General features: G+C 39.0%; 1 protein-coding gene across 2 annotated transcripts; it reads left to right on the forward strand.

Annotated features, from left to right (window-relative positions):
- Positions 1-25,119, forward strand: SCG3 (secretogranin III). 2 transcript variants are annotated; one of them, XM_048956694.1, is made up of 12 exons: positions 1-303; positions 909-961; positions 1,540-1,585; positions 1,668-1,883; positions 2,887-3,029; positions 4,169-4,330; positions 4,599-4,776; positions 6,616-6,732; positions 17,445-17,528; positions 18,138-18,266; positions 20,099-20,167; positions 24,230-25,119. In XM_048956694.1, exons 1-12 carry the CDS (start codon positions 219-221, stop codon positions 24,346-24,348), a joined length of 1,401 nt encoding a protein of 466 aa, XP_048812651.1. In that variant the 5' UTR covers positions 1-218; the 3' UTR covers positions 24,349-25,119. The 2 variants fall into 2 exon arrangements, with proteins under 2 accessions (XP_048812651.1, XP_048812650.1); XM_048956693.1 differs by having other exon boundaries at positions 2-303; positions 20,099-20,179.
- The last annotated feature ends 1,817 nt before the right edge of the window (positions 25,120-26,936 follow it).

Raw genomic sequence — 26,936 nt, forward strand, 5'->3', positions numbered from 1 at the left:
TCCACCATTTCCGCGGGCGCGGGGCGAGGAGAAAGCGGGGCCGAGTTCTGCCGGAGCGGCTCCTGCGGCTTCAGCACCGCGGCGCTGGACAGCGCCCGGAGAGCGGCGGCTCCGCGGCGCTGAGCGGCGGCCGGGGCAGGGCGGTGCGGTGCGGTGCGGTGCGGTGCGGTGCGGGCGGGACCCCAGCCGGGCTGGCCCCGGGGCTGGGCGGCTGCAGGATGCTTCTCAAGCTGGCGGTCACGCTGCAGGTGCTGTCGCTGTTGGCGAGCCGGGCGCACGGCTTCCCGAAGCCCGCGGGCAGAGGTAAGCCTCTTTGCGAACCCGTTGTCTCCGAGATGAGGAAAGTTTTGCGGGGTATCGGTGGAGGAAAGCAGAAACTTTCCCCTCGCCTGTCTAAAAGCGGTTAGATCCTAAGGAATATCTTTGGAGGCGCAAAGCAGTGTGTCGCTGGAGTTGCGGTGTGATACCGAAGCGGAGAGAGAGGTGGAGCGGCGTGGAGTTGAGGCGCTCTGCTCGCGGCGGTGCCCAGCTCTCTCTCGCCGTCCTCCCGACGCTCTGGATTATCAGATTTCTAAGCTCTTGCTTGTGCCAATCCGATTATTGCTATTTTAGTTAATCTCTTACTGCGTTCCTCCCCCAATTTCCTTATGTTTTCTCATCAGAAGGGGGTTACTGTGTTTCTGTTACCTCATTTTCAGAACCTCTCCCTCTGCCCCAATCAATCATGCTTTCTTTAAATGTTTCACTTTTATTATTCTTGCTCTCCAAGACATTTTTACGAGAACTTGCAGTTGGCATCGTATTTAACATACCAGGTTTCATGTGAGAAAAGTAGAAATCAAGAAAAAACTGTGCTGCCTCCTTGTATTCATGTGCATCATGTAACTGAATATACTTGTTTATTCTAGATAAAGCTATGCACAACAGGCAATTAAGTGTAGAAAGACCTTTGGAGGAACAGGTATGTAATATTAAAAATATTCTAATTGTTTTCTGTTGTTTGTATTCTCATACCCTTTTGAGCACTCAGATGAAATATGCATGAATATCCTGCTGGCTTAGCAAATGACAAACAAGTAGATTCATCAGTAAATACTGCTGTATTTTAGGTACAAATGAGATTTTCAATAATTTTTGAGAATTTTAAGAAATAATATATACACATATATGTATATGTATATAAAAAGCAGGTCATCAGCTCCAACAGCTCACATGTGAGGAACTCCCTGGTGTTCAAATGCTAGGGGAGCACACTCAGAGCTTGGGTTAAAAATGGAAAACATAACTGGTATTTGCCCTAAAGTTGAAAGTCTGTGCAGTCTCTTGCATTATCTGATTCTAGTCAGGGGCTGCGTTGGTACTGCTAAGAAATGCCGAGAGCTTAAATGTGTACAATGCATTAAGCCAAATTCCTAGTAAGAATGAAGATCAGGCATTAAGGCTTTGGCTGCTATTGATAAAGTAAGATATCATACATTTTAGTCTATTTGACTCCTTCTGCCTGCTTTTTAATTTTTTTTTTTTTTTTTTCAATATCAGATTGCTGAAGCCGAGGCAGACAAGAATAGGAAGATAGCTCCCACAGGTAAAACACCTCTCTATCCTTTGTTGTTCTTCATAACGGTATTCAAAGAGGTATAAGATTCCATGTTGTATGTATTTTCCAGAAAATAAGCCAGAGTTCAGGAATTATTCCTTTGTTGATGACTTGAACCTGCTAAAGTCAGTAGCAGAAAGAGAGAGGAATGAAAAAGAGAGGGAGTCGATTAGAAGCTCTTTGTACGAGCAGCAATTGGCCATTGATGATGCAGACTCCACCAAGAACCGCAGGCTCGTGGATGACTACGACTCTACTAAAAGTGGGCTGGATTATAAATTCCAAGGTATTCTGTAAATCTTTAAGTAATTTTTTGGTTAGATTTCTCTTGCAAACTGATTACAGTCAGAGATATTGTGTTCATCACTAACTATGAGTTCTATTCATTGCAGCAGTGAAATTGCAGTTATTTCCAGTTGTAGAAGCTTGTCATATTGCAATTTAGCTTTGAAACACAATACAAAAGAATTGCTACTGTTGATTATTACAGTCTTCTTCTGTGGAGGAAAATCCAAATGTAATTTACATTAAGTTTTTTAGAGCTTTAGATCTGATGGGGGGAAAAGTGGGATGTATTTTTAAATGAAAATATAATTATTCTGGTTTGAAAGGGAAAACCACTGTTATATAGAGCTAAGTTGTATACACTCATTACAAATGTTAAGTCTGTTAAATGATTCTCCTCAACATAGCTCAAAGCAGCTAGGGAAGGCCAAAGAAATGTGCCTTTACTATAGGAGTAGATAATTAACTTGTAGTTTAAGTGAGTCCTCTGAGAGTTGGGAGAAGCATTTAGTTCAAGTGTTTTTAATTATATCAAGGTGTGCTAATCACAGGTCAAAGCTTACTCATCGCATTCACTTTCTCAGTGGTCATGATGATATTATTTTCCATAAGTAATGATTAAATGATTAAAATTTAACTTGCTTAAATCAAATAAGACTGTAATATGCTGCTTATTATGCATATTATTTGGTATCTATGGGTGAACAGTATTCTCTCATTCTTACAAATTTTCTTATGGTTTGTTCCTGACTCTTTTCTGTGCTCCTTCAAAAGAGCCAGTCTTAAAGGTACTTTCCAGCTGTACTAAATAGAATTGAACAACATTTCTTTAATACTGATGTAATGCATTGCAAAGTGTGTAGCAAAGAGTATTCCTAATGTGTTTTAATGAACATGGCTTTGTTCTGAAGAAGGAAAAAAAAATACAGGCAAACATTTTTGCAAGAAGTCTAATCCAAATGAGTTAGGACAGTTAGCACACAGTTAAACTGTAATCCTTTTAGATGATCCAGATGGCCTTCATCAATTAGATGGCACTCCCTTGACTGCTGAAGACATTGTTCAAAAAATTGCTACAAGGATTTATGAGGAAAACGATAGAGGAGTGTTTGACAAGATCGTTTCCAAACTTCTCAATCTGGGGCTTGTAAGTGTCTTGTTCATGTTTCACGTAGCTGTCTTGTGGGATGCTTTGGTGCTCTTTTAAAATAACAGTTGGCACAAACTCTGTGTCCTGTGAACCTGAGAGAAAACTAATGAGGTTTAGACTCAAGGCAAGCTCTTTGACTATTTGGGCACATCAGTTTATGTCTGCAACATCACTGATATTCTTGGGTTGGCTTTGCAACACAATATGCCAAACTGCAGAATGTTTCTGATGAGGAGAAAACACCAGTTCTACTCCTCCCATTACCGCCCTAATGTTTTCCTTGTAAAATATCTCTTCTCATTATTTTCTATTACTTTTGGATATTTATGGAGAAAGGTCTGAGCTCATTCCTGCCCACCTACTAATTATTTCAATCAGTGGACATGTGACCATGCTGATTAGCTGAGGGTACATTTCTCATTGTTGCTGATTTGTACCGAGGCTAACTTTGACTTTAATTTCTGGATGTCTGTATGGTTTTAGCCACTGTGATATGGAATCCTTATATTTTAATCTACTTATATTTTCTTACACTTTCTGCATGAGATTTTGCAATCAGCTGTTGCTGATTATTGATTACAAAGGAAGGCATGTAGGGACAGCTACATTAAAATGTTGTCTTTCAAGTGACAGCTGTTACAAAGCACAGAAAAAAAAACATTTTGAAGATGACCTAGAAAGCTATTTGCATTTTTCCTTTCTATATTACCATATTCTGTTGTTGTTATTCAAAAACACATACTCAGTTGCAGAGCTCTGTATGTATATACTTTGGTATACTAAACAGGCAGTTCTTCAAGCTGGACTCCACTGCTCTAACTCCTACAGGGTTACATTTTCCTCTTGGAGGCTGTATGTGTAGGTAGGAGTTTGTATGTATGTACATATATTCGATATGTGTTTGTATATGCATACATATAGATACGTTTATATATAGGTATATGCCCATGCCTTTATATTGCATGTATGTATACACACATGTACAACAGAGAAGTTACTACACCTAATTTGGCCATGCTCAGCTTTGAAACAAACAGATTCAAAGCAACTTGTTTTAAAAGTTCGGGTTTCGTGTTGACCTTAATTCTAAGAAAACTGCAATGCTCTATAAGTGCTCTGCACAAATGTTTTAACAGATCACGGAGAGTCAGGCCTATACTCTGGAAGATGAAGTGGCAGAGGTTTTACAACAGCTAATTGCAAATGAAGCAAAGGATCGTGAGAATGAGCCTGAAGATTTTGATTACCCTCCAAGCAGAGCAGACAGTGATTCAAAGGAAAAGCAACAGGAAAAATTGGTAATTACTTACAAATTGTCCAACAGACTGCTTTGCTTTAGCCGATAAATAGCAGAATGTTCAGAAAGAAATAATATGAGACAAAAACAAATAGTGAATTACATTGAATTGTAAAGCCGAATCCCAAATTGAAATAAGTTTGAGGAAAAAAATCTCATTTTCACCTGGGAAACGTCAGTATATAATTATGATGCTATTCATTACTCCATTAACTATCACTTAAAGCAACGTGCTTACAGATTTATTTATTTTTATGTGTGTTGTGGAGACATCAAGCAAATCTGATCAGGATAGTTTCATCAATGGGGAAATTGATGATACCCTGGATAACACATGGTCATCATCTAATATCTTGGAAAGAAGAAATGAGCTGCCTTCTGAAGATGATTTTGAAGACCTCCAGTACTTTCCAAACTTCTATGCACTATTAAAAAGTCTTAACTCAGGTGAGTTTGTCATGTGTTTACAGTCATATCTGGGGAAAAACTAGGAAACTGAGTGTAGTGGAAATGCTACGTAAACAGTTTGATCCAATGATTGAACCCCTGTGGAAAAGCAGAGCCAACCCAGGGGAACTCAGGTGCATGCAATTCAGTGCACCTGAATGACTGGAAGGGGTGCAGCCAGGATTCACCCCTTCCTGCACCACATTTAAGGGTTGTCATCAGAAGCAAGAGCCTCTCTTGCTGGAAATCCCTGCCTACCAAGATAAGCAGGTCTTTTCCTTCATTTCTGCATTGGTGGCAGGTGTATTTGGGCTCATTCTCATCTGCTGTAGCTAAAGACTTTGCCGCCCCACTATTATCATCCCATTGGAGCGCTTAGATTTCCTGTTTTCTCCTGTACTTCTACCCTGTATTATCCACGACTCCCCTAGTTGCAAGAGACCACATTATAAAAATGTTCTCTAAGTTACATACCAGAAACTCATTTTGTATGGCAAAACATTGGGAGCAATAGTACTCAAACTGCATGACAAGATACCTGTGTATTCCATGCTGTCTTTAGACACGCGATTCAGGAATCCTAAACTCTTTCAATTCTTGTAATGGCATGATGAAAAACTGGAAAACTGTCTTCTCCTTTGATCTTTCCTGTAATGCCCTTGTCTTCTATGCCAACAGAAATACAAGCAAGTCAGGGTAGAATTCTTGCAGTCATGCTACCAGTAAATAAGTCTGAGCCTCCCAGCCTTTTCACAAACCACAGGTTTGATGTTTATTGCAATGAAAGCTCTGCATGTCTCTTCATATTCCGGTGCTAGGCATTATTGCCTTCCAATTAGTGCAGGCAAGATTGTGGCACTCTGCCACAGTCGCTTTGTCAGCATGCTCCACCACACACCAGCCCTTACTCTCTTAGCCAGCATACCTTCGGCACAGTCAGCAGCAATTTATTCTGTAGATCCTTTGTCCTGCAGGAGCCTTAGTCTTTCCTGAGACTGTCCCTAAAAACGCTTGAATGGAGAAGTAGAATGAAAAACCCAAAGGCATGTTTTGCTGAAATCCAGTCTAGAAACCTCATATTCTCCTTGTTCTTTTTTATTTTCCCTTAGTAGTTTTGCATGCTTTTCCTTCCCCTTTTTCTATTCACAAAGCAGAAAGGCATGTTGAGTTTAAAAGGTTATCAAGCAAACAGAACTGGGTTCCACTGACTACACATCTCTGCCTTGTCTCCTGCTTTATCCTATTCACATGCCAACTTTTAACAAGCTGGAGATGAGGAGATTCAGTTGCAACCTACAGACTTGTGTTAAATTGCAGAGACCAATAAGAAGACCTGTTCAGTAGCTCTTCAATGAAATTGGTCCTCTGCCGAGTCTGAGAGTATGTTTCTGACTATCTCTGTCTAACAGAGCACCTGGCTCTGTTGGATCTTTCAGTGACAACCTAAGATGCAGAAGCTGCTTGTATAACAATGTGTTGGGAGAGTGTTATGCTGCTAATGCAGAAATGGCAGTAATGTTGCTCAACAGATGCAGTAGAAACAGAAAGCTAAGAATCTATGATCAGGAGGATAGTCAGAAATAGTATGTTCAACAAACATCAATTTTTATCATGTAAAAAGTTGTTTATGTCCTATTCTGAAGTCACAGTCTTCCCAAACATATAATATTACCTGTTTTCCCAGTACCTTAGTCATGATCTTGTGCACTGTCATTTGAGATGTTTGCTAGCAAACCAAAAGATCTCTGAACTGTTTGTGATACAGAGCCAGACCAGTCTAAGTAGCTTTTATCTGCCCACCTGCTTTCTGAACTACTTCTGCTTTATCCCCTCATGCAGAGACAGAGACAAAAGAGAAAGAGACTTTAATAACCATCATGAAAACCCTGATTGATTTTGTGAAGATGATGGTTAAATATGGAACGATCACACCAGAAGAAGGAGTTTCCTATCTGGGTGAGAGTACATACTTTTTGCAGCAGCGTTATTAATGCTATGTTCTTACTCTACCAGCAATCATTATATTGTCATCTTCCTTGCTCTTATGATTGTTGTTTCAGACTTATTCATTTAAAATGTTAAAGCTCTACTTCTAAATGATTGACCAGATTGTACCAAGTAAAACTCCCTCCATGTGTGGGAGGCATCCTGGCATAGGAGGAGCTTTCCTGGATCTGATAGGGTCTGTGGTTAAGCAGACTTTATAGAATTGTTGTAATTTCCTAAAGATAAATTTTGGAATAGCCTGTGGTTTGTTTTTTCATTGTTTTTTTTTCTCACCAACCTCTCTTTCTGGCTTCTACAAATGCCTATAGTGACTGTTGGTAGCCTTTCTAGTTAAAGAAGCAGAGCTACAGAAGAAGGGCACATCTGCATAAGCTCTGTACAACCCTTTTATTTTTCTAAGGTATTCCTGTTCTGGGTTAGCCTGATAAATTCTTTGTTGACATCAAGGCAATTTCAAAGCTTAATAAATCAGCCTGTCACAGCAGTAGGACTGGCAATGATCTTTCATGACTTCTGTAGGCTTGTTTCATATGGATGGTTGCAGATTCAGGATTGTTTGATGTTACTCTAACTGTATGGATTGATTAGCAATTGGCTGCAACATATGCAGTGATTCATGATTCACGTTCAGTGCAAGGATGTATCTCCACTCTAAAGAATTCAAGTTTCTCTTTTTTTTTTTAGAAGTCCTTGAATTTTGAAAGATTTGGACATTTTATTCTGCAGTTCATTTCTTTATTTCTCTGCCTACCTGTATGCTTAAGGAAAGTGGCACATAATTAAATGCTTGATTACAAGTGACGTCAATCTACAAAGGAAGACAACATAACTTGAGTAGATATTGCCCTCACTGATAGTGTTGTGCAAGACTTTAGTAGGTTAAATTCATTCCTGATGTATCAGGATAATGGCATTACACTGGGGAAGTATTTTTGCCTGCTAAAATTCAGGATATTTATTCACTTTAGCTTTGCTCTGGGTAAATGAATACTGTAACGGTGGAATCAAATTGCTGCGATGACATAATACAGAAGGTGGGGATTAGTTAAGAATTTGAGAGATCTGACTTAGTCTGGGTTTAAAGCAAGGCTATCAACTGATGTAGACAGATGCTGGCTTGCAAATTAGTGATTTAAGGAGAGGTGGATTTTGTACTCCATCAAAGCAACTTACTGTAGAGGAAAAAGCTTTCTCATAGGTCTCAAGTTGCTTCTGTGGTATTCTCTACTTTCAACTTGATGTTGAGAAACGACTTTGACCTTCATTTATTGAGTTAAGATTCTCAAATATTCATGAGAAGAAAACACAGAAGGAATTTAGCTTCTTGCAGGATCTACAAGCATTTCAGCATTTTATTACCCTTATTTATCTACAATTCCCAATATAATACACCTAGTAGTACTTGTATATGTACTGTGTTGCTCAGTGCAGTCTAGGTTATGGGAGTGATGCCCTGCTATGTTCATCTGCAGCAGATGAAGGAATTAGTATGAATATCTGACAGGGAGAATAAGTAATTACCAAAAGTTGGCAGCTGTTATTTGCTCCTTCAGTCCGAAATTAGTTAGCAGATCCCATGTTAGTTGGCAGAAAATAACTACTGTTTCTGGGCAAGTGGAAGTACACTCTCAGTTACATTCCAGTAGGAAACTGCCTGAATTACATTTCCTCACTCTATGGGTGAAGCCATGCATAAGCTCAGTCCCAGAATTATATATCAAGTCCCAGGCTTTTGCTCCTTTTACACGAGAACAGTGAATTTGAATGCATATTACCAGTAACAGCTGGCTTGAGATTTGGGAACCACAGCATTATGTCATCATCATTGTATCCTACTCTACAGGGAAAATATTTTGCTGCTGCAGTGAATGATGTTACTGGGTTTAGCTTCAAGTTACAAAGGGTCTAGCTGCAATGTGGTTCACAAGAAAAACATGCAAGCACTCATACAAACGTAAGAGAAAGGAAGCTGATGTTTTAATATACACACTCAGTATCATGTAATACATATTTAAAAGCTTTCCAAATGCTAAATATAGCCAAAGAGCAGAAACCAAAGTATTAATTTATATGAAATGAGAAAAAATACTACTTGTCTTTTACAGCATGTATTCAGAAAGTATAGCTCTAGGAGTATTAAAGAGAGACTGTAACAAACAGGCATAAACTGTACATTCAGCCAAATTGCATCACACATTTGTTAACTGCCCTGCTGATGGCATAATGCTGATGCCTTCTATCACTTTCTTAAGTTTGGGTGATATATTTTGATATACTGGGAGCAAAGTCTGTGGAATGAAAGCCCCATGATACGTTTTTACTCTATTCAGAGGGTTTCATAAATCTTTCTAGAAAGCCTGTCTTCCCTCTGAAGATTGAAATCTGCTTCACAGTCTTTTTGCATTAATAAGAACAGACAAACACAGTTGGTTCTGAAGTTATAAGGTCATATGACATGGGATCACAGTTACGCCGGTAGCCTGTAGATTACACCCAATCAATTTATTTATGCTTGGGCTGCTTCTCAGCATCGAGAAAACACTGCCCAAGCAGCTGAATCCTTCTAGTTTGCCCCAGCCTGCTGGATGGACAGGATATTGCTGCACAGGTTGAGAGGATGTCAGTTACTGAAACAATGATTGTTGTTGGCAAGGGTGCAGGGAGTGAATGGACTGAAAGAGGTGAAATCTCTCCACATAATGACCAGCAGAAAGCAGCAAGAAGCTCTCAGGGAAGTTGACTGATAGCATAAATTATTTCACTATTTATGGTGTTCATGCTGTTACTTTTGTATAAATGGCTGATGCTGAATTTCCCGCGCAGAACTGAGAAGATCTATATCCTTCATGGTGCTGAGTGCCTTGAGGGAAAAGGCAATGCTGTTCAAGCCAATAGGAAAACTCTCTTTGATTTCAGTAGAGCAGAGTAAGAAATGCACTGCAAGCATACTTACACTGTTAGAATATTAGTTTGTGAATAATATGGCACTTTCCTTTGTTTTTGTACTCTGTACTAGTGTCATGGTGGAGCTTCACTCCTAGCTTTCCTATCAGAATTATACCCGGACAGATAAGTGTTAATGAAATGCTCCATCTACACTGCAGAGAGAAGAGGAACTTTGTGTGCTGAGTTTTCCTTCATGCCAGGCTGTTTTGTGGCTGATTTTAAAAATGAAGTTGTATCAGTCCACTACCCTCCTAGTAAAAGCTCCATTTATTCTAAATGCATCAAGTAAACTAGTTTTGTAATACACTAATGTTAATAACATTGTTGTCAGCTTTGAAACGGAAACAAATGTTTTCTGCCGATTTGTTTAGATACGTCTGTAAATCATCTCCCACTGATCAGACCAAAATAGGGAGTGAACTTTAGAACTATTGTAGGCAATATTAGACCCTGGTAAATCAAAACAAAAGTACATCTTTCAGACATGACAGACAGATGCTTAAGAGGCACCAGTGGGTATGTATGAATTCTTTTTACACAGTACAGTGATTACATTGTGCTGCTGTACACTGCTTACAAGGTTTGCTGCAAGTTTATCCACTGCCACCCCATTCCAATTGAAAGTTTTATTACCCAATGAACTGTTACCTTAGAAATGTAAATCAGCTGTGTGCAACCTTTTATTCCTGTGTGGAGTTCTCATTTATTTACTAGTGCATGTAGCACAAACTGTTGCCCTTGGTACTTTATGGTCTCACAGGCATGTCGAGGCTTCACTGTGATATTGTATATAATGAATATTTTATTGCATCTTATGATTGATGTTGGCCATTTTGGGTTGGATTTTTTTCCAATTTCTAAATCTACAACTGAAAAATATTGTGGGAAGGAAATTAAGTTTAAGCATTCTGAAAATTTGCTGTCTCTGAGGGGAGATCCCACTTCTCACCTCCTTGTTTAGCTTAGTGTAGCCAGTGTGCACCACATGGACCACAGCAAACTGGTTTGGGAGCAAAATCCCCTTTAATTAGGTTGGGAAGTGCTGCAGCTCATCAGTACGCAGTGTTTGAGTCACAGCCGCCTCCTTCCCTAGACCAAAGCCACCTCTTGTCTGCCTCCCCTGAGCTCTGATTCACTGTCAGGAGCCATTCTCTCCCCCACCACTGAGTAGGAGATTGTGTTGGTTAGAAATGGACGTGGACAGATGTCTCTGTTTACCTCTTCTACCCATTTTTCCATGGGCAATTGAAAAGAAGAGTATAACGAAGAGGACACACTAGTGCCAGAGAGAAGGCTCAGTGGTGAGCTGTTGCCTGGGTATACATGCACTCATTAGTTTGGTCCTTTTTTAAAGATACTGTTGGGATATTTTTCCATAGGCATACTTCCTTTCAGCCAGGCTGAGGCTGCGTGACAAAATTCTAAGGGAGATAGAAGAGACAGACAGTCCCCATGTTGATTTAATATGCCCCTGTCCCTCTGTGCTGAGGCGCATGGAATAGCTGTTCTGTCTCACATTCATGCCTGGTACCTTTCACAGCTTCATCTCTGAGAAAGGCACAGCTCCTCAGTTTCCCCAGCGTAGAGCAGTGCATAGCAGACACATTCTGGACTTTTCCTGGGAGATGGGAGTATTCATTTCAATACTGTGACTAATCCCTGAAGTTCTCATCAGCACAGATGCTCCAGGCCAAAGGTCTGATCCTGATATTTGTTTAATTGGGCAAGATCAGGCACTGAGCCAAGAGTATGAGGCAAAGAGCAGATCTGTGGCACCATCCCTCCCCTACTCAGTCTCCAAAAGCAAATACTTCCTGATACAGAGTGTGTGATTTTGAAAGGGGTGAAAGAAGGTGGGGCTAGTCCAGTGCCAGAGGGTGCACTTGATATATGGACAGTGTCAGGTGGAATTTCTGTTCTTTCCTTCAACTTGACATGGAAGATTAAGTGCAGGTCCATGCATAATCATACTTTCTTCCTTTTTTTTCTTCCTTTTTTTGTAATATCGTTTTTCTCGAAGACCTTTGTTCATACCGTAAGCTTTCTTTATAAGCATTTAAACCCCTAATTTATTGTCTTTATCTGAATTTCCCTTTGGTGGTTTTCCTTGCCCAGTATGACTTTATCATATGATTACCCATACACAACTACTAGTGGGAGTCGTTTAATTTCAGGTAGCTCTTTTCTCTGCTATTTATTTTGTGATGCACTGAAGTGACAGATTTCAGCACACTGTACTGTTCCTAGAAAAATCAAGGACATCACATATCTGAGAAACAGAAATGAGGGGCACCTCAGGTGAGGACAGTGGGCCAAATACTGAGCAGCAGCAGTGATAATATAAAGTATATGTGAATAGTTGAACCCAAGATGAATGTAGAAAGAGTGTGCAAAGGTCTCTGAAAAGACTGGAATCTAGCAAGTACGTTGACCACAGACACCGTCCCAGCTGTAAAGCTTTTCTTTCTGTAGCTTCATCCCATGCCTCATCCATATCTTTCCTGTGCTACTGCTGCATTTGCACAAAAGCATGAACGATTTTCTGGCCCCTGTTGTTTTGGTCATCTCCTGTTTTCCCTCATTCAGACTGCATAGAAAAAAAAAAAAGGACATCTATGATATGCAAAGTCTGCTAACCTCAGAGTTACTAATAGATGGGACCACTAGTCACTATAGTAAGTTACTGTGGGCATTACTTAAGCAGGACAACATACATGATAGCAGAGACTTTCCAATATCCAAAGGATATAAATTTTCTCAGCCACTTTTTTGAGGGATATTCAGTAGTTTTAATATTACTGATTTTTTTTTCTCCCACTGCATTGCATGACTATCAAATCATGTGTAAAAGTCTGCAAACCAAAAATAGTATATTATGGTTCATTTCTTTTCTTAATCAATACTCACACTTTAAATCTGCAATTAGTTCCTGGGAATATTTTGCAGCTTCTTTTGTTTCCCTTTACTGTCTCCGCTGTTCTTCTCCAGCTTTGTTAGAAATCATGGTTTCCTGGTGATGTCTGTTGATAAGTAAGTGTATCACCCAGTTTCTAAAGAAAAGAGGTTGAAGCTTTGGTTTTTTTCTTACTGTATTTGATATCTACATTTTAAAAATTAATTTCTGCATTTACTATCTCTCTGACAGATGATCATTGAGACCTTAAGTTATGATTTGAGATGATTATATGTGTGTATGGTGAATAAGTTGCCACTGAACTCTCGAAATTAAACTCCAGCCCACTCCTGCAATGCAGACATCTGTGAGCTGCTGTAGTCACAAGCCATGATGTTTATAAAGTGCGTGACATCAAAGCATTTAAGGAGGGTGCACACGTCTCATGGCAATCTCAGATGGGGAAAGGATTAAGGAAGGACTGTACCACAGAGCTCTAGGAGACCTGAAGCAGCGTAAAGGAAATGCCTCTAGAATCCTGAAGAGAGAAATCTGAGAAACGGTCTGTAAAGTAGGGAAATAAATGAGGACAATTAAGAAGACTTGGCCAGAGCTTTGTTTACCTCAAAACATGCCTATCTATATTGTGCTTCATTGTTTAAATTGCCTTTCATCTGATTTTCAAGTGATACTGCTGCTGTTTTATTTCTAATCACTCCAACCATCTTCCTGTAACCCATTTACAAGTGATGCTGTTACCTGAGGATTGTCATCTGGCATGTTGTTCCTTAAGGCACACCATTGTGACAAATCAGTCAAATGGAAGGATTCAAGATGAAAATGCCGTATCTTGACATGTAAGGCATGAAGCTGGAAAAGAACAGGAGGTTTGCAAGACAAATTTATAGGGTTTGATATATGATTGTCTTTCTGTGCTTCTTAGCAATTCTATAAGGAGCCATCATGGCATATGAAAATATATTGATCAAATGAACCGTAGGCCTCATCCAGTGCAGCTCCCCAATTTTCTGACTAGGCATGAGATGGATTAAGACAGGAGATGATTGAAGGTTGGATTGCTTTTTGCTACAGTAGTGGTAATCCGCCGGATATTGACAGTACCGACACTCACATATGGTAAAAGGGGAATTTGGCCCCAGAATTAAGCTGGTATGCTATTTGCAATGGAACAGTCAGAAGCAGACACTGATATCCTGGGTTTCATCACTGCTGAAAAAAGGCGGACTCTCAAGGATCACATACTGCAGGAGACAGAATTGATGCCTGAAATATGTGCATCTCATATATAAGCAGTCATCAGGACAAAGCTTTCCATCTGAAGCTGCTGCAGTGTGTGAACTCATCAAGTAAACTCATTTTGTAGCTATCGTTAAGATTGATCTTGGGTTCCACCGCCATCCTTTTTGGCCCTTTAATAAATACAGCCTTTTAGCAGGCCTTTCTGTGCAAGTCTAATGACTTGAAATCTCAGCATCAGTCAGTTTGACAAGGATAGAATGTGAAACTGCCTCCTGGGCACAAGAAAATTATGCAGATAAAAAGTCTCTGCTGGAAAATTACCAGTAGCCCAGAAAACACCATGAATCTGTCTGCAGAGAGGAGTCTGTGTCAGTGTTCCATTACCAATTCCATTAAATACTCAAATGGTAATACTCAGAAACTAGTACATCAATTTCTGTCTCTCTAATGAGGAAAAAAGTCATTTAATTTGTACTTTTTTTTTCCATATAGTATCTTTTTCAACAGGTTTGAAGGGTGTTGTCACAGTACATTCTCCCAGAGTAAAAGTGAAGTTAAGGGTTCTGTTTTTATGTGATCCAGATTTTTTGGATCCCCCACTTGAAAAGCTTCAGCACAGAGCTTTGAAAGCGCTGGGTATTTGCATTTTCAGATTCAGCCGAGGAGATCAGTCGGCATGCAGTGCCTCCAGAAACTGGGCCTCAGCTGCCTCACGGTGCCTCCCCAGAATAGGAGCCTTCGTGAAAAATGGATGCTTGAGTGAGTCACTTGAGATCAAAGCAGCAGGCAGAAAGGGAGGTGAGGCGGAAACCAGATCTTCTGACTGCTGCTGTCTGGTTCCAGTGATGACATGATCTGCTCCTCGGAAAGCCAGCCGCCGCAGCCGTGACCTATTTACTGATGTAGTTTGCTTCCATTAGCTCCGTTGTTATTGTTCTGTTGTTTTAATTAGTGCCATCTCAAGTAAGTGGCTGGCTCTATAGAAAGGTCATTACCTTTCTGAACTTTTACTCTGTAAAAATTACGTTGCTACGGAGATGATACCAGAAAATTAATCAGTCGGTTCCTGTTAGGCCTCCAGACACTGCATTCAGTTGCTTAGCTGCTGGCCAGGCACATCTTGGCTCAGAAGATGACTCACACCATTAGTGGAACTGAGAGCAAACACTGTTCAGCCATGGCCGAGCCCCATATGATAAGTACAAACACATTTTGGAGCAATACCAGCTGTAAAAGACACTAATTCTAAAGGGGAAAAATAGGAATGCATCCTCTTCAAGAAGAATTGGGATTATCTGGTAAAATTTTCTTAATTATATATGTAAATCTCCATAAACATGAACAGGCTTACAGAGAGAACGCTGTTACACAGGAAATACAGCTGCTTGTGAGATCTTGAGATTGAGGTTGGCGTGCCATGCAGCTAGTAGGACAGCTTCAATATTTCTCCTATAAAATGTAGTCCTCATTAAAAGGCTGTTCATATAAACCTGCCCATACCTTTGCTGTTAACATGAAACTTTGTAAATATAATACTTTTGTTATCATATTCAGTCCAGCTTCAGTTACAAAGCTTGGACAATTAGTGCTGTATTACACTTCATATACAGATGTAGCTGTTCAAGGGATGTGGCTGGAACACAATGCATATTGCCATCTTACTGTACTTGACAAGACAGTCCTGTATATTAGCAGTCATATGTTGAACTAAAACAAGATTGTTAGCCAGATCAAAAAGCACAGGGAAACTGTAGAATTTCTGGTGGGGTCTGTAGGAGTAATCAAATGAATCCCATTCCCTTCAGAAGTACCTCTTGGATGTGGACACCATAGTCCATCAATCATCAAACTATCATTATGCAGATATTTGAAGACATGTAAGTGGGTTATAAATCCTTCTTGTAGTAGAGCCTCCCTGTGACTTTAGTTGTGGAAAGTGGTTCTTTTTTTCCTGCTAATACAGGTTTAATGCATCAGCACCCAAATGTGACCACCCTGGGGACAGAGCCCGACAGGCATTCACAAATCAGTGTGCTTACATATGTGTGCCATTTTAAACATTTGAATACTTCTTCACATTTTAACATCTACTTGTAAGCCTAATTTACTAGATTTTGCCTGATTTGATAGATTTTGCTGGACATTTATGCAGTTGTATGAATTAGTGGAGAATAATGTATTCATTTGGATTTAGAAAGGGCTTTTTAGTGAATATATTTACATGATGAATACCAGGTTAATGTTCTGCTTTCATTAAGATGTTTTAATGAAGCACAATGTTCTTAGCTATGTAATCTTACCCTAAAAGCTGTGCTTTTTGCAACAGAGAAATCTTTATATTCCTGCCAGAATATTAGTATGGTACTGATTCAAGTTGATAAATAGAATCTTAAGTTCAGCTGAAAGAAATGTTTACAGCCTTCACAATAAGTTCTGGATCCAGTGATAGTAAGGCATCAGTACCACCACTGTAACACCAGTTTGTTTTTTCTCTTTATCACCGTGTCTGAGGCAGTTTGTAACCCTGCCCAGACCTGCTTAGGTCATAAGACAAGGTCACAAATCAGATTAAAATAGTTGCACACACACAAAAAACCAAACAAACAAAGAAAACCACCACCAATCCAATGTGATGTAGAATTGACAGGTTGCAATTGGGCAACTTGCCTGCAAAAACTGCTTACATTTCAGTTTTATGTAAACAACAAAACATAGATGATGCAGGCAGACAGGATTATGTTGCTTCTCATCGAATGCCGGGCAGAATTGCTCATGGTGAGCTGCCATGAGAACTGTGCTTGCTGAGGAAACAAATCCTTACATTTCAGTGCTGAGCAATCTCTGATAGAAAAACCCATTTCTAGCTGATGGATAAAATGGTTGGCCCAATACCTATTATTGTATCTGAAAAATACATGTTGATGGAAAAGTGCTTTTACTTGAGTTCAGCCCTAAAACTAGCATAGAAAAATATTTGCTAGATTTTAGGTGATTTTAGGTTTTTAGATTTGCTAAATTTTGGATGTATACGTGGCCACTGCCATCCACTGGGTTTTCACTTAAATGCTTAACCTCGGGAACTCTGAAAATCAGTTCAGTTTAAGCATTTATTTGATCTAAATATCATTTTAAACCTCTTATTAGAGATGCAGTATGGGAGAATAGGAGAATATTATGCTAGCAGGATGAGCTACGTATTTCACAGTCTGAGTGCTAAGCTCTTTCGTTGCTTTTACCTGAGTAAATTGCTAACAGACATTGCTGTATACATTTTGTGACTGATGTGATTTAAAAAGTAACTCATATCCACACTTTTACTCTATTTATGCATACTGGCCATATTTGGTACTCCTATTGTCATGGTTTAGTACTTTTCCTCGCTAAATATTAATCAAGATTTAGTGTCAGCTCTGCATTAATTCATCAGAGAACAGAATGAGGACTGTTCTTACGGAGTTCTACTCACCATTCAAACTGGTGTAGTAGAGAACATAGTATAGTTTCTGTATCATATCTGATGAAAAATGACTGGAGTTTGGTTTCCTTTTGCCTCCATTTCTAGAAAACTTAGATACAATGATAGCTGTGCAGACAAAGAAGAAACTCGAGAATCCTTCCACTAAAAGCAAACCAAAGCAACCAGCAGGTACTAATTCTATAATTTTCTCTCCTGAAAAATTGCTGTTTAACAACACATTGTTTAATCCATTCAGTTAAAAACTGGTAAATTGCATCAGAATATAGACTGTTAATTAGAGATATTGTCTCTCAAGGGCCTGTAGCCACAGTGTTGATGTCTAAATGACAAGAAGAGAAGAATTTTTGCTTTATTGTTCACTTTGGGAAGTACATTCACATGAACTCCCTTTTCTTCAGTGAAGTCCAAATGTTACTCATATACAAAAACAAGCCATACGATGCTTTTAAAGAGTCAGGTAAAAAAAAATTCTTTGTCAACTTTGGATCTGGTGAATGACAAATTTTCTTTTTTTTCTGCACAAAGAATGTGCCCTCATGAACTACATATTATTGTATTTTAATTGCCTGTATTCAGCTGCTTTTTTAAGAGCAGACACAGACATTCCGGAGGGATGGGGTAGATTTGATCTTTAGAAACTGATTTGAGACGGTGTCCAATAGATTTACTCCTCAATCACCAGTCATAATGTTTTACTTCCTAGAGATCATACTGACATAATGTAGAAATGCTTTTGGAATGTAGGATACAAAATTAATCTTATTTTTGTTTTCTTAGACAAGAGTAGTGAAGAAGCAGACAGTACGAAGGAGGAAGCAGCTAAAATGGAGAAAGAATATGAAATCTCAAAGGATTCCACAAAAAATGAAGAACAAAACCCAACAGGAAACAGTGAAGAGCCCAGAGGTACAAAATAGCCATTGTTTTTGCTATACGTGCCTGAAGTGATTAGCATCTTTAGTTATCTTTGGTATTACTTTTCCATTAAAAATATATTCAGTTTCTGTGGCATCCAGCACAGCTCTCAAATACCTACATACTTTTTTTGTGTCTCTCTCAGTTTGTAGTAGAAATAATCTTTAGAAGTGGTTTGTATGTAAGCTTATAAGAAAAGAGGTCGTTCATTCCATGTCTGTGTGTGGATGAAGGGCTTACTGAGGGAAGGTGAAGTTGGAGAAATTAGTTTGGCAAGTACAGAGTGTAGCTTCAAACTCAGCCGTATCTTTTGACAGGGGGGGGTTCCATAGTCTGGATGCACCTCCAGAGTAAGCTCTTGCTTATGTACTCAAAAACCTTCATGAGAAACTTATTGACCAGACTTGGAGGGCTTCCTTAAGAAGGGAAGTACAGAGAGAAGATTTGTCAGGCTGAACTTGTGAAGGAGGTGTGTATGTTAGGGCAGAGGCCTTTCAGTAGGTTCTTATTGCTAAGTATCCAGCATCAAGATTTATTTTTGTTTAAAAACAAACAAAAGAGCAGCGTAACCTGCTTTGAACTGCTCCTTTCATGGTTTGCATGTTTCCACTGCAAGTTGTTCAGTGACGAATCACAGTTCTCAAGGCTACAGATTATTGTCCACGTTGCATGGTTCCACCCCATGGGCAGTGTAAACTTACAAATTATTAGCCAGTCATGGATGGTGGAAAACATTTTTTCTGACAGTGGTGAAAATGAGCAGAAGAGAAAAATATCTGAAGGTGGCAGTCCAATTTCACAGTAAAGAGAAATTGTCTCAGTACCCATGGGAAGTGATAAATAACATGTTTACCTTGTCTATCGAAGATTTATCTGTGCAGTTTGGTTCAGGTTATTTTATTTTACCTTCAGAAAAAAAAATCCAGCCTTTTTAGACATTGAAGTTAAATCAATATTTGGTTCTTTGTCTCACGCAATATTCTATGCTCTTTCATAGAATAACTTCTATAAAACTAGCTCTGCACTCTCAGCTCAAATTTTGCAGTCTATCTGGTATTGTACCCAGTTACGAACGGTGTAACTTTCTACAGGTTAATCACAGTAGGTTTTTTTCCCTGACTAATGTTAGAGCATTACATCAATGCAGCTCCAGCCAAGTTAAGAATTCAAAATCCATTAGCTGGAATATTTCCTTAGGGGCTTTATTAGGTAATCCTGGAACTAATTCTATCGTGTGCGCTTTCTGGTCCAAAAATAGCCATACTTTAAAATTTTGGCTATAAAAAGGACTTAGGATCATTTTAATGCTTTTAGTGCTTCCTTTCTCTCAGCAGGTGTAAGTAGCTGTATTTCAGCTTGTCTTTCCAAAACATTCACAGTGTTATATCCCTGATATGCTGTTAATACTGATGAATGAAGATTTCTGACACTTTGTATACAAGCAGACAGTCAGTGCTTTCAGTCTTATTAAATCAACCCCTACTGTCTTAACAGCTTCATTTTTGCTGAACAGTTGTTATGATCCAAAAGATAAAGCTTGCCTACAATTCTCATACATGATAGCTGGGGATGCCGCCAAAACTTATGCATAGAGATAGGAAAAAAAAAGACCTGATTCTACGTTTGTTAGTGACTAATTTTGGCCAGATAAAACCCCGTAGCATCTGCAGGAATTCTCAGTGACTAAGGTTGACAGGACTCAGCTTTTAAACAGAAACTAAGAATAGTTTTAATCTGCCTTTGCTGTAACCACCTTCACTCAGTTAAACAGGGTGCATCAATCATTGAAGTAAGTGCTTAACTTCTCTTATCCTTTCCTCTAGGAAAAGCTGAGGCATATTTGGAAGCAATCAAGAAGAACATAGAATGGCTAAAAAAGCACAACAAACAAGGTAACAAAGAAGGTATGAAGTAAAATGTAGCGTGTACATTGCAAAACATATAACTTAAATTGTATAACTTAGCACCGTATTACCAGTTAAATAATAGTAACATAAAACTGCATGTCTGCTGCAGTGATAGTGGGTTACCTTACGAGTTAACTCATAACATGACCTGTATTATTTATATCAATAAATGAAAATAGCAGACTAAGGCAAACTCTTGGAAACTGTCTTGAACTGCCATTGCCCACAAAAAGTACAGTGACTAATCTGGAAGGTATTCACATACCACCCAGATAGATACTGCTGTCTACCTGTCACCAGCCAACAGTACGTTAATTACATCGTTTCATTTGTTAGTTCAACATATCTTTTAATTATGACTTTGTACAGGAGATAAACATCTGTTTAAATGCCTGCATATGTCTAGAAAAGCTTGGTGCATCTGGCTAGCACTGTGCGTGCCATCACAAATAGCAGTGAGATTTGATTTATAATTGTGAATTAAATAGTTAAAATACAAACCTATGTCACTAGCACTGTATTACATTGGATTGCAGCCCAAATCTAAGCTAATGACCTGTGTCTCTCACGTGCAAAGCTGTGTAGAAGGGGAGCACTGGCTGAAGCAGCTGCACAGGGTCTGCTCACCAGCTGTTCCACCATTTGACTCTTCCTCGGAGACATGGCTGTGTGAGAGCTGGAGGGAGGAGTCCAACAGCAGCAGGATTTCTAGCTTATTTTTCACAGGCCTTTATTTATCTATATCATGTTTTCCCTCAAGATCCTTTGTGAAACCAGCCTCTTACCCTCTCTTTCTGCTGTTGCCGGGATTTCTGCTGTCACCCGCTCTGTAAGTGACGGTTCCTAGCTAAGGGATCCATCCCTCGGGTATGAGCGGAGCCTGGTGAAAAAAATCCTTCATGTGCCAGCCGAGCAGAAGGGGATCTGAGATAAGATTAGCCCTGGGTAATCTAGCCTCCCCCTCTGTGAGCCATAGTGTATATAAATCACATTTCAGAGACAAGGGCATGCCTACAGCCCAGCACATTCATTTTCCTATACAGAAACTCTGTACTAGGAGGGACTTTTTCTTTCAAGGCTACAGTTATTTTTTCCCATCTTAAAACCGTTTCCACACAATGGCAACAACTACGGTTGTGCTTTTTTGCTCAAGATTTCCTGCCACTTCAAATATATATGTCTGTTTTAAAAAAATGATAACATAATAATCAGCTCTCAGTCACACGTCATTATTTCTCTGTATCACACGTACTGACAGGGCAGCCCCTAACCACTGCTCATCAGTTTCCTTTCATCTCGTGCTGCTGTAGCCTGAAAATGGCTGTGCAGATCGATAGCATTTTATCTGCTTGGAAATGATGTTAATACTTCCAGAAAATGGATCCATTGGGTTAGTGCTGAATGCATGGCTTTCTGTGTAAATGGACTTTCATCTACACTAAAATATCTCTACTGTCCTCTGGCAATGGAAATGAGCCCTAAAGTGAGTGTAAGTTATGACCAAATCAGAAAACACTCCTTAGTCTTCCCATACATCATAGTTATTGTATTTTTTCCATAATTGCCATTTTTGTAAAATGCTAATTCAGTTCTCCTGCAGCGATGATAAGGGAAGTACAGTCAGTGCACGCATTGTTGTGTTCCTTCGGTACAAGATTAGGTGTTATTTATGTGCCCATCAATCACTTCTCTACTACCATCTACCATCCGGGAGCTGGCAGGAGAATGATTTACAAAGTAATTCATGTATTAAAAGAGCCACGCTTCTCTATTTTACGCATGGATTGTTTTACTCCCTGCATATATTTAAAGAGGTTTAGGTTTTTTTCAGGCAAGTAGACCATTACATGAATTTCAGTGGAAGTTAGAATTCATTCAATGACTGATGACCTTAGGAAACATTTATTTGCAGTTTCCCAGTTTGAAAACATCAGTTGTCTCATTAGAAATCAAGTTATCTTCAGTGGCCTGGCTGCATGAAAGAGAAATGTGCCATGGGCCCAAATTTTGGCCTGTCTTTTGCGTCCAGAGTTTGTCTGCATATACAGACGGAACAGAACCCTGTCCCTCTGATGCTCTGGGTCTGTCCTTACTGTCTCCCAGAGCTAGCTTGACCTGTGAAACCTGTGCTCTTTAAAGCGCAGCTCCGCGCTGGTGTGGAAATAACATCTCTCCCAGCGCTGGGTGTGGGCTGCTGGGTGTGCTGTTACGTGGTTGTCTCCAAAGAGCACAGCTGTGACTCACCTCACACGTGCACATGGCACGATGGGGTTTTTCACAGAATACTGAGGGAGTTCCACCACACTAAGAGTCGCCATGGGAATAAAAGTAAACTCTGCAATTCGTTGCAGGATGCGCAGCAAACGGCTGGATTTGAATGTGCAAATAAGACCTCACTTTATATACTGTAGCCGTTTCAACAGCTCAGTGTAATGCTGCAGCTGTTGTTATTTATCTAATGACTTGCACAAATTAATAGCCTGTAAATAAGCGTTAGAAATTAACAGACTTAAAAAAAAAATCAGATTAAATTGCCATGAAATACACAAATTAGCCAGAATTTGGTATCTTAATGGTTGTAATCTCATGCAGATTGTATTTGAAATTCAACCTTCGTATATCTCTATAATGATGGAGTTGTTAATACTACTATAGGAAAAAAAAAAGCCTAGGAATTGTAATGTGGGTAATTTGGATGTTATATTAATTTAGTATTTGTCATTCTATTCATTTCCATTCCACAATTCCATGGTGCTTTTTACTGTCTCATTTATCAACCTGGATCAAATCTCACAACCTTGTTCCTAAATTGCTATTTCATGCCATATTACTGAGATAAGATGAAGTCGCAAATGGGTTAAATTTTCTTAAGCCCATAACAAAGTGAAATCCTGGCCTCAGTACAGCAAATGGCGAAATTCCTGCTAGCTCAGATATGGAGAAGATACCCCTGAAGCAGTGGGGAGCTTTGAATGTGTTTTCTGAATTAGTCACTTGTAATTGCCTTATGCTGTTTTTAAAAAGACCACAAGCATAAATTCACTTATTTAATATTTTTCTACTTCTACACGTTCTTGGCCACTTAGCTATAAAAAGTCAGAAAAATAATGTTCTGTTTTGATAACAACATTGAGTTTGAAAGCAAGTCCTTCCATGTATTGTTATACGGTGAAATGCATTGGGTTGCATTACAAAATCAGTACTAACATAATATATACTGAAATACTCAGGATGAATCTGGTTTTGTGAAAGATATTAATTCATTTAACTTGGTATAAAGCCCTAAGACATCAATGTTTTCCAGACTACTAAGTTGTGATTCTAACAAATGAAGCTTTACATTCTGTTCACGGGAAACAGGGATGTTTTCTACCATAGGAAAGCACATTTGATGTATAGATGATGAATCATGCTGCACAGATGCAACCATCTATCAGAAAAGCAGAAAGAATTTTCCTGTGCTGTACTGCAGATTGACATACAGACTCTCTAAGACTTCTTTGACAGTAACACTGTCGTAAAGTCTACTCTGCAATACTTTTCAAATCAGAATGGTATATTCTGTATCGATGTAAATATTTATGTTGTTGCCATTTAGTTTCAGGCAGTTAATTTCCTGAGTTTTCTAAAAAGCCCATATTTGGTGCAGGTGTCTGCAATAAGTGAGGATTTTACTGGAAACAGTCCGTGTAATACTTCTGATTTGAATCCATGGCAACTGTGAAAATAATAGAGCTTTAACACCAGCTTTCACATGCACACTAGAGCACCAGAGCTCTGAACCAGAAAATATTCTTACTTGGGCATTTACCACCAAACAAGCAAGAGCAAGAGATGACTATTACTCTTGAGTAGTAAAACCGCCAAGAGGTGGAAGAAGACTTTGTGTGGGTGGTTCTCTTTTTTACTGCTTCACAAGTTGTACTTGTGGTGAATTCCCTTTGCGTTAGATGAGTGCCTTTGTGGGACTCACTTTGCAATGGCACTGTTCTTCAGTGGAGCAATATTATGGGTATAACATTGTGTAAATTAATTCTTATTTTTCAGATTATGATCTTTCAAAGCTGAGAGATTTCATTGATCAGCAAGCAGATGCATATGTGGACAAGGGCATCCTGGACAAGGAAGAAGCGGATGTAATTAAGCGCATATATGGCAGCCTGTAAAAAGCTGGTGGCTGCCCACCGTGTAGAAAACTAGTGTAGCTTTCCCCCGTCCCAGCTCAATGACTTATGGTCTGTTGTTTTGAAGGTATCATTAGAAATTCCTTTACGTTGTACTGATAACTTTTTAGGAAAGGAGAGCTATAGTGCTCTGTACACTGACTGCATACTGTATTTTCCTACACTCGCAAATCAAATCTAAACACCAACTTCTGACACCGACTTTCTATTTGACAGGGTAAATATTTACGTAACGCTCTCTTTGATTTGTGTTTGGTTTACTTGGTAGATAAGCCTACCATTTCTGATGGAGAAGTCTTTTAATGCTACACCTTTTTGCTCTCATTCCCTAGCTTTCTATAGATGCAACTATGTAAAGGGCATTATTAGGAAATAGTTCATAGATCTTTAAATAAAATATTTGAAAATAATTTACCTATTAAAGTTTTTATCAATCTTAATATTTCACATCCAGAGATCTTGTTTTAAAATCCTAATAGCATGTCTTCTGTTGACTTTTTTTTTTTTCTTTTGTGTAGTATTCTCTAACTTGGAGCACAGTGTCATGAGCTAATGGACTCATCTCTGACCCTACAACTGCCTTTCTTTTTAAAGAGCTCCGTTCTCCCCAGTGGCTTCATTCAGCATGTGTTAAAGTTCTCTTTAGTGCACCATTTTGTCACTTTGCATGCATTAGCTGGATTCCTATGTCAGTAGTCTGATAACAAGTGTAAATAACCATTACTTTCTTATTTAAAAAAAAAAAAAAGGAAAGCAATTAAAGCCATTTTGCAGGGAAGTAGTTTGCAACTGGAGGTGCTTTTAGAAACATAAGCCCTGTTTTTCTGAAGGACTGAATGAACCCATCAGATCTCAGCATCTCTGAATATCAAGTCCACGGTCTGCTTACTGACTTGGCTCTGTTTTTAGTAGTACCTATCATGCTGAAAAACTATATTTTGTCACATACTTGCTGTCACTAGGCAATTAGTTGGTACCCAAAGGGTAAAAAAGGGAAACAAGAATTCCACTCTTCTTCAACTTGCAGAGTTTGTGAAGAATGGCGTAAGAAATCTTTTCACATTTAAGTGAATGGATGATTCTATTCCTGAAGAACTCACAAAGTAAGAGCAGTGAAGGAAGACTTGGAGTACTGCTGCATAGCACAAAGTTCAGTAAGCACTAAATAGGCAGACCAGTTCCTTTCCTATTCCCTCAGCACAATTGGACACTGAGGCTGAGAGGAAGATTGGAACAATGTTTCACAGCCAACTTAAGTAAACTTTGGCATCCTTGCAAAACATAAATCATCAACTGAGCATCATCAATAGAACATTATTGGTAACAAACACTGAATGAATGTGATAGCAATGAGGTGAAACAACATAGCTCTTTGAGAGCAGATGACATGTAAGCTAATGAATGCTTCCTAGCATCCAAAAAGTACATCTTGGTATGGATCACCAAATTATAGTATCAGTCACTACCTGTGATATTTTTGTTAAAACAGTATTCAGAAGTGTAGCCAAAGCAACCTTATGGATAGTTTGTAAAATGCAAGGTTTCTTTTCCCATCGATATAATGTGTAGTATAATATTTTAGTTTTGCTAGAAGTTTGTTTCTCTCTTTGGCCTCTGAGGAGTCATTGTAGGAGTCTGGAACTAACAGAAAGACATCACGTAACATCAACCTGTGATTATAAAACTGTTTGTGTCTACAAAGTCTGGTCCAATATTTTTAACCTCTCAATTTGCCAAATGTTACAACTTCAACAAAATGCGTATGACATCATTTACCAAAAAAAATCCAAACAATGTGTATGACCAATCCCAATTCAGAGTATCCATATTCCTGAGCCTGTTTAGTGCTTACCCTGCTGCTCTGTAAACTTAAAACATATGTAGACACGATTCCACCAACACAGTGTCTAGCTGAGAACTGATCAAGCCCTCTGATGTTTAGGTAAGCAATCCCAGCAATGGTTCTTCAGACAAGATTCACTTCCCATCCTGCCAACCCCAAACATTTAACTTGTTATTTGAATGCCTCAAATACTGGTTTGACTGTACACCAAATGAATATCTATCAGTTACTCACCTTTCAGAACTGAAAAGTAAATGTACAGCCAGCCTGACAAACCACCCTGCATTTCTGAAAGGCTTTGATTTACACTAAATAAAATTAAATGTAGTGACTTGAGTTTCAACTTGCACTACAGCCCTTACTAGTCCTTATTTTGAAGGCATGCTAACACTGGACATCTGCTGTTGGGTATTTAATACATAAACCATGAATCATATTCTGTCAGTGCTTTCCTTTTTCCTGGTGAGAAAGGTATGTTCAACACTTGCACAACCCTGGCTCTAAAATGAGAAAAAACAGTTTCTATGTTGTTTGTATCTCTGCCTGATCCTTCAGAAAACCTTCACTCTCAGAATTATCACTGAAAATGTAACAACATATATGGTATTCACGTTTTAAGTTTTTCTATTAAACTACTGTGTCTGATATTGTACTTTATTAAACACTTTACTACAAGCCATAGTAGTATAAGGCTGCTTTTGTGCGTTAAGGAGAGTGCATCTTTTCT

The sequence above is a fragment of the Lagopus muta genome, chromosome 10 (genome assembly GCF_023343835.1).
Source record: "Lagopus muta isolate bLagMut1 chromosome 10, bLagMut1 primary, whole genome shotgun sequence".
Taxonomy (NCBI): Eukaryota; Metazoa; Chordata; class Aves; order Galliformes; family Phasianidae; genus Lagopus; species Lagopus muta.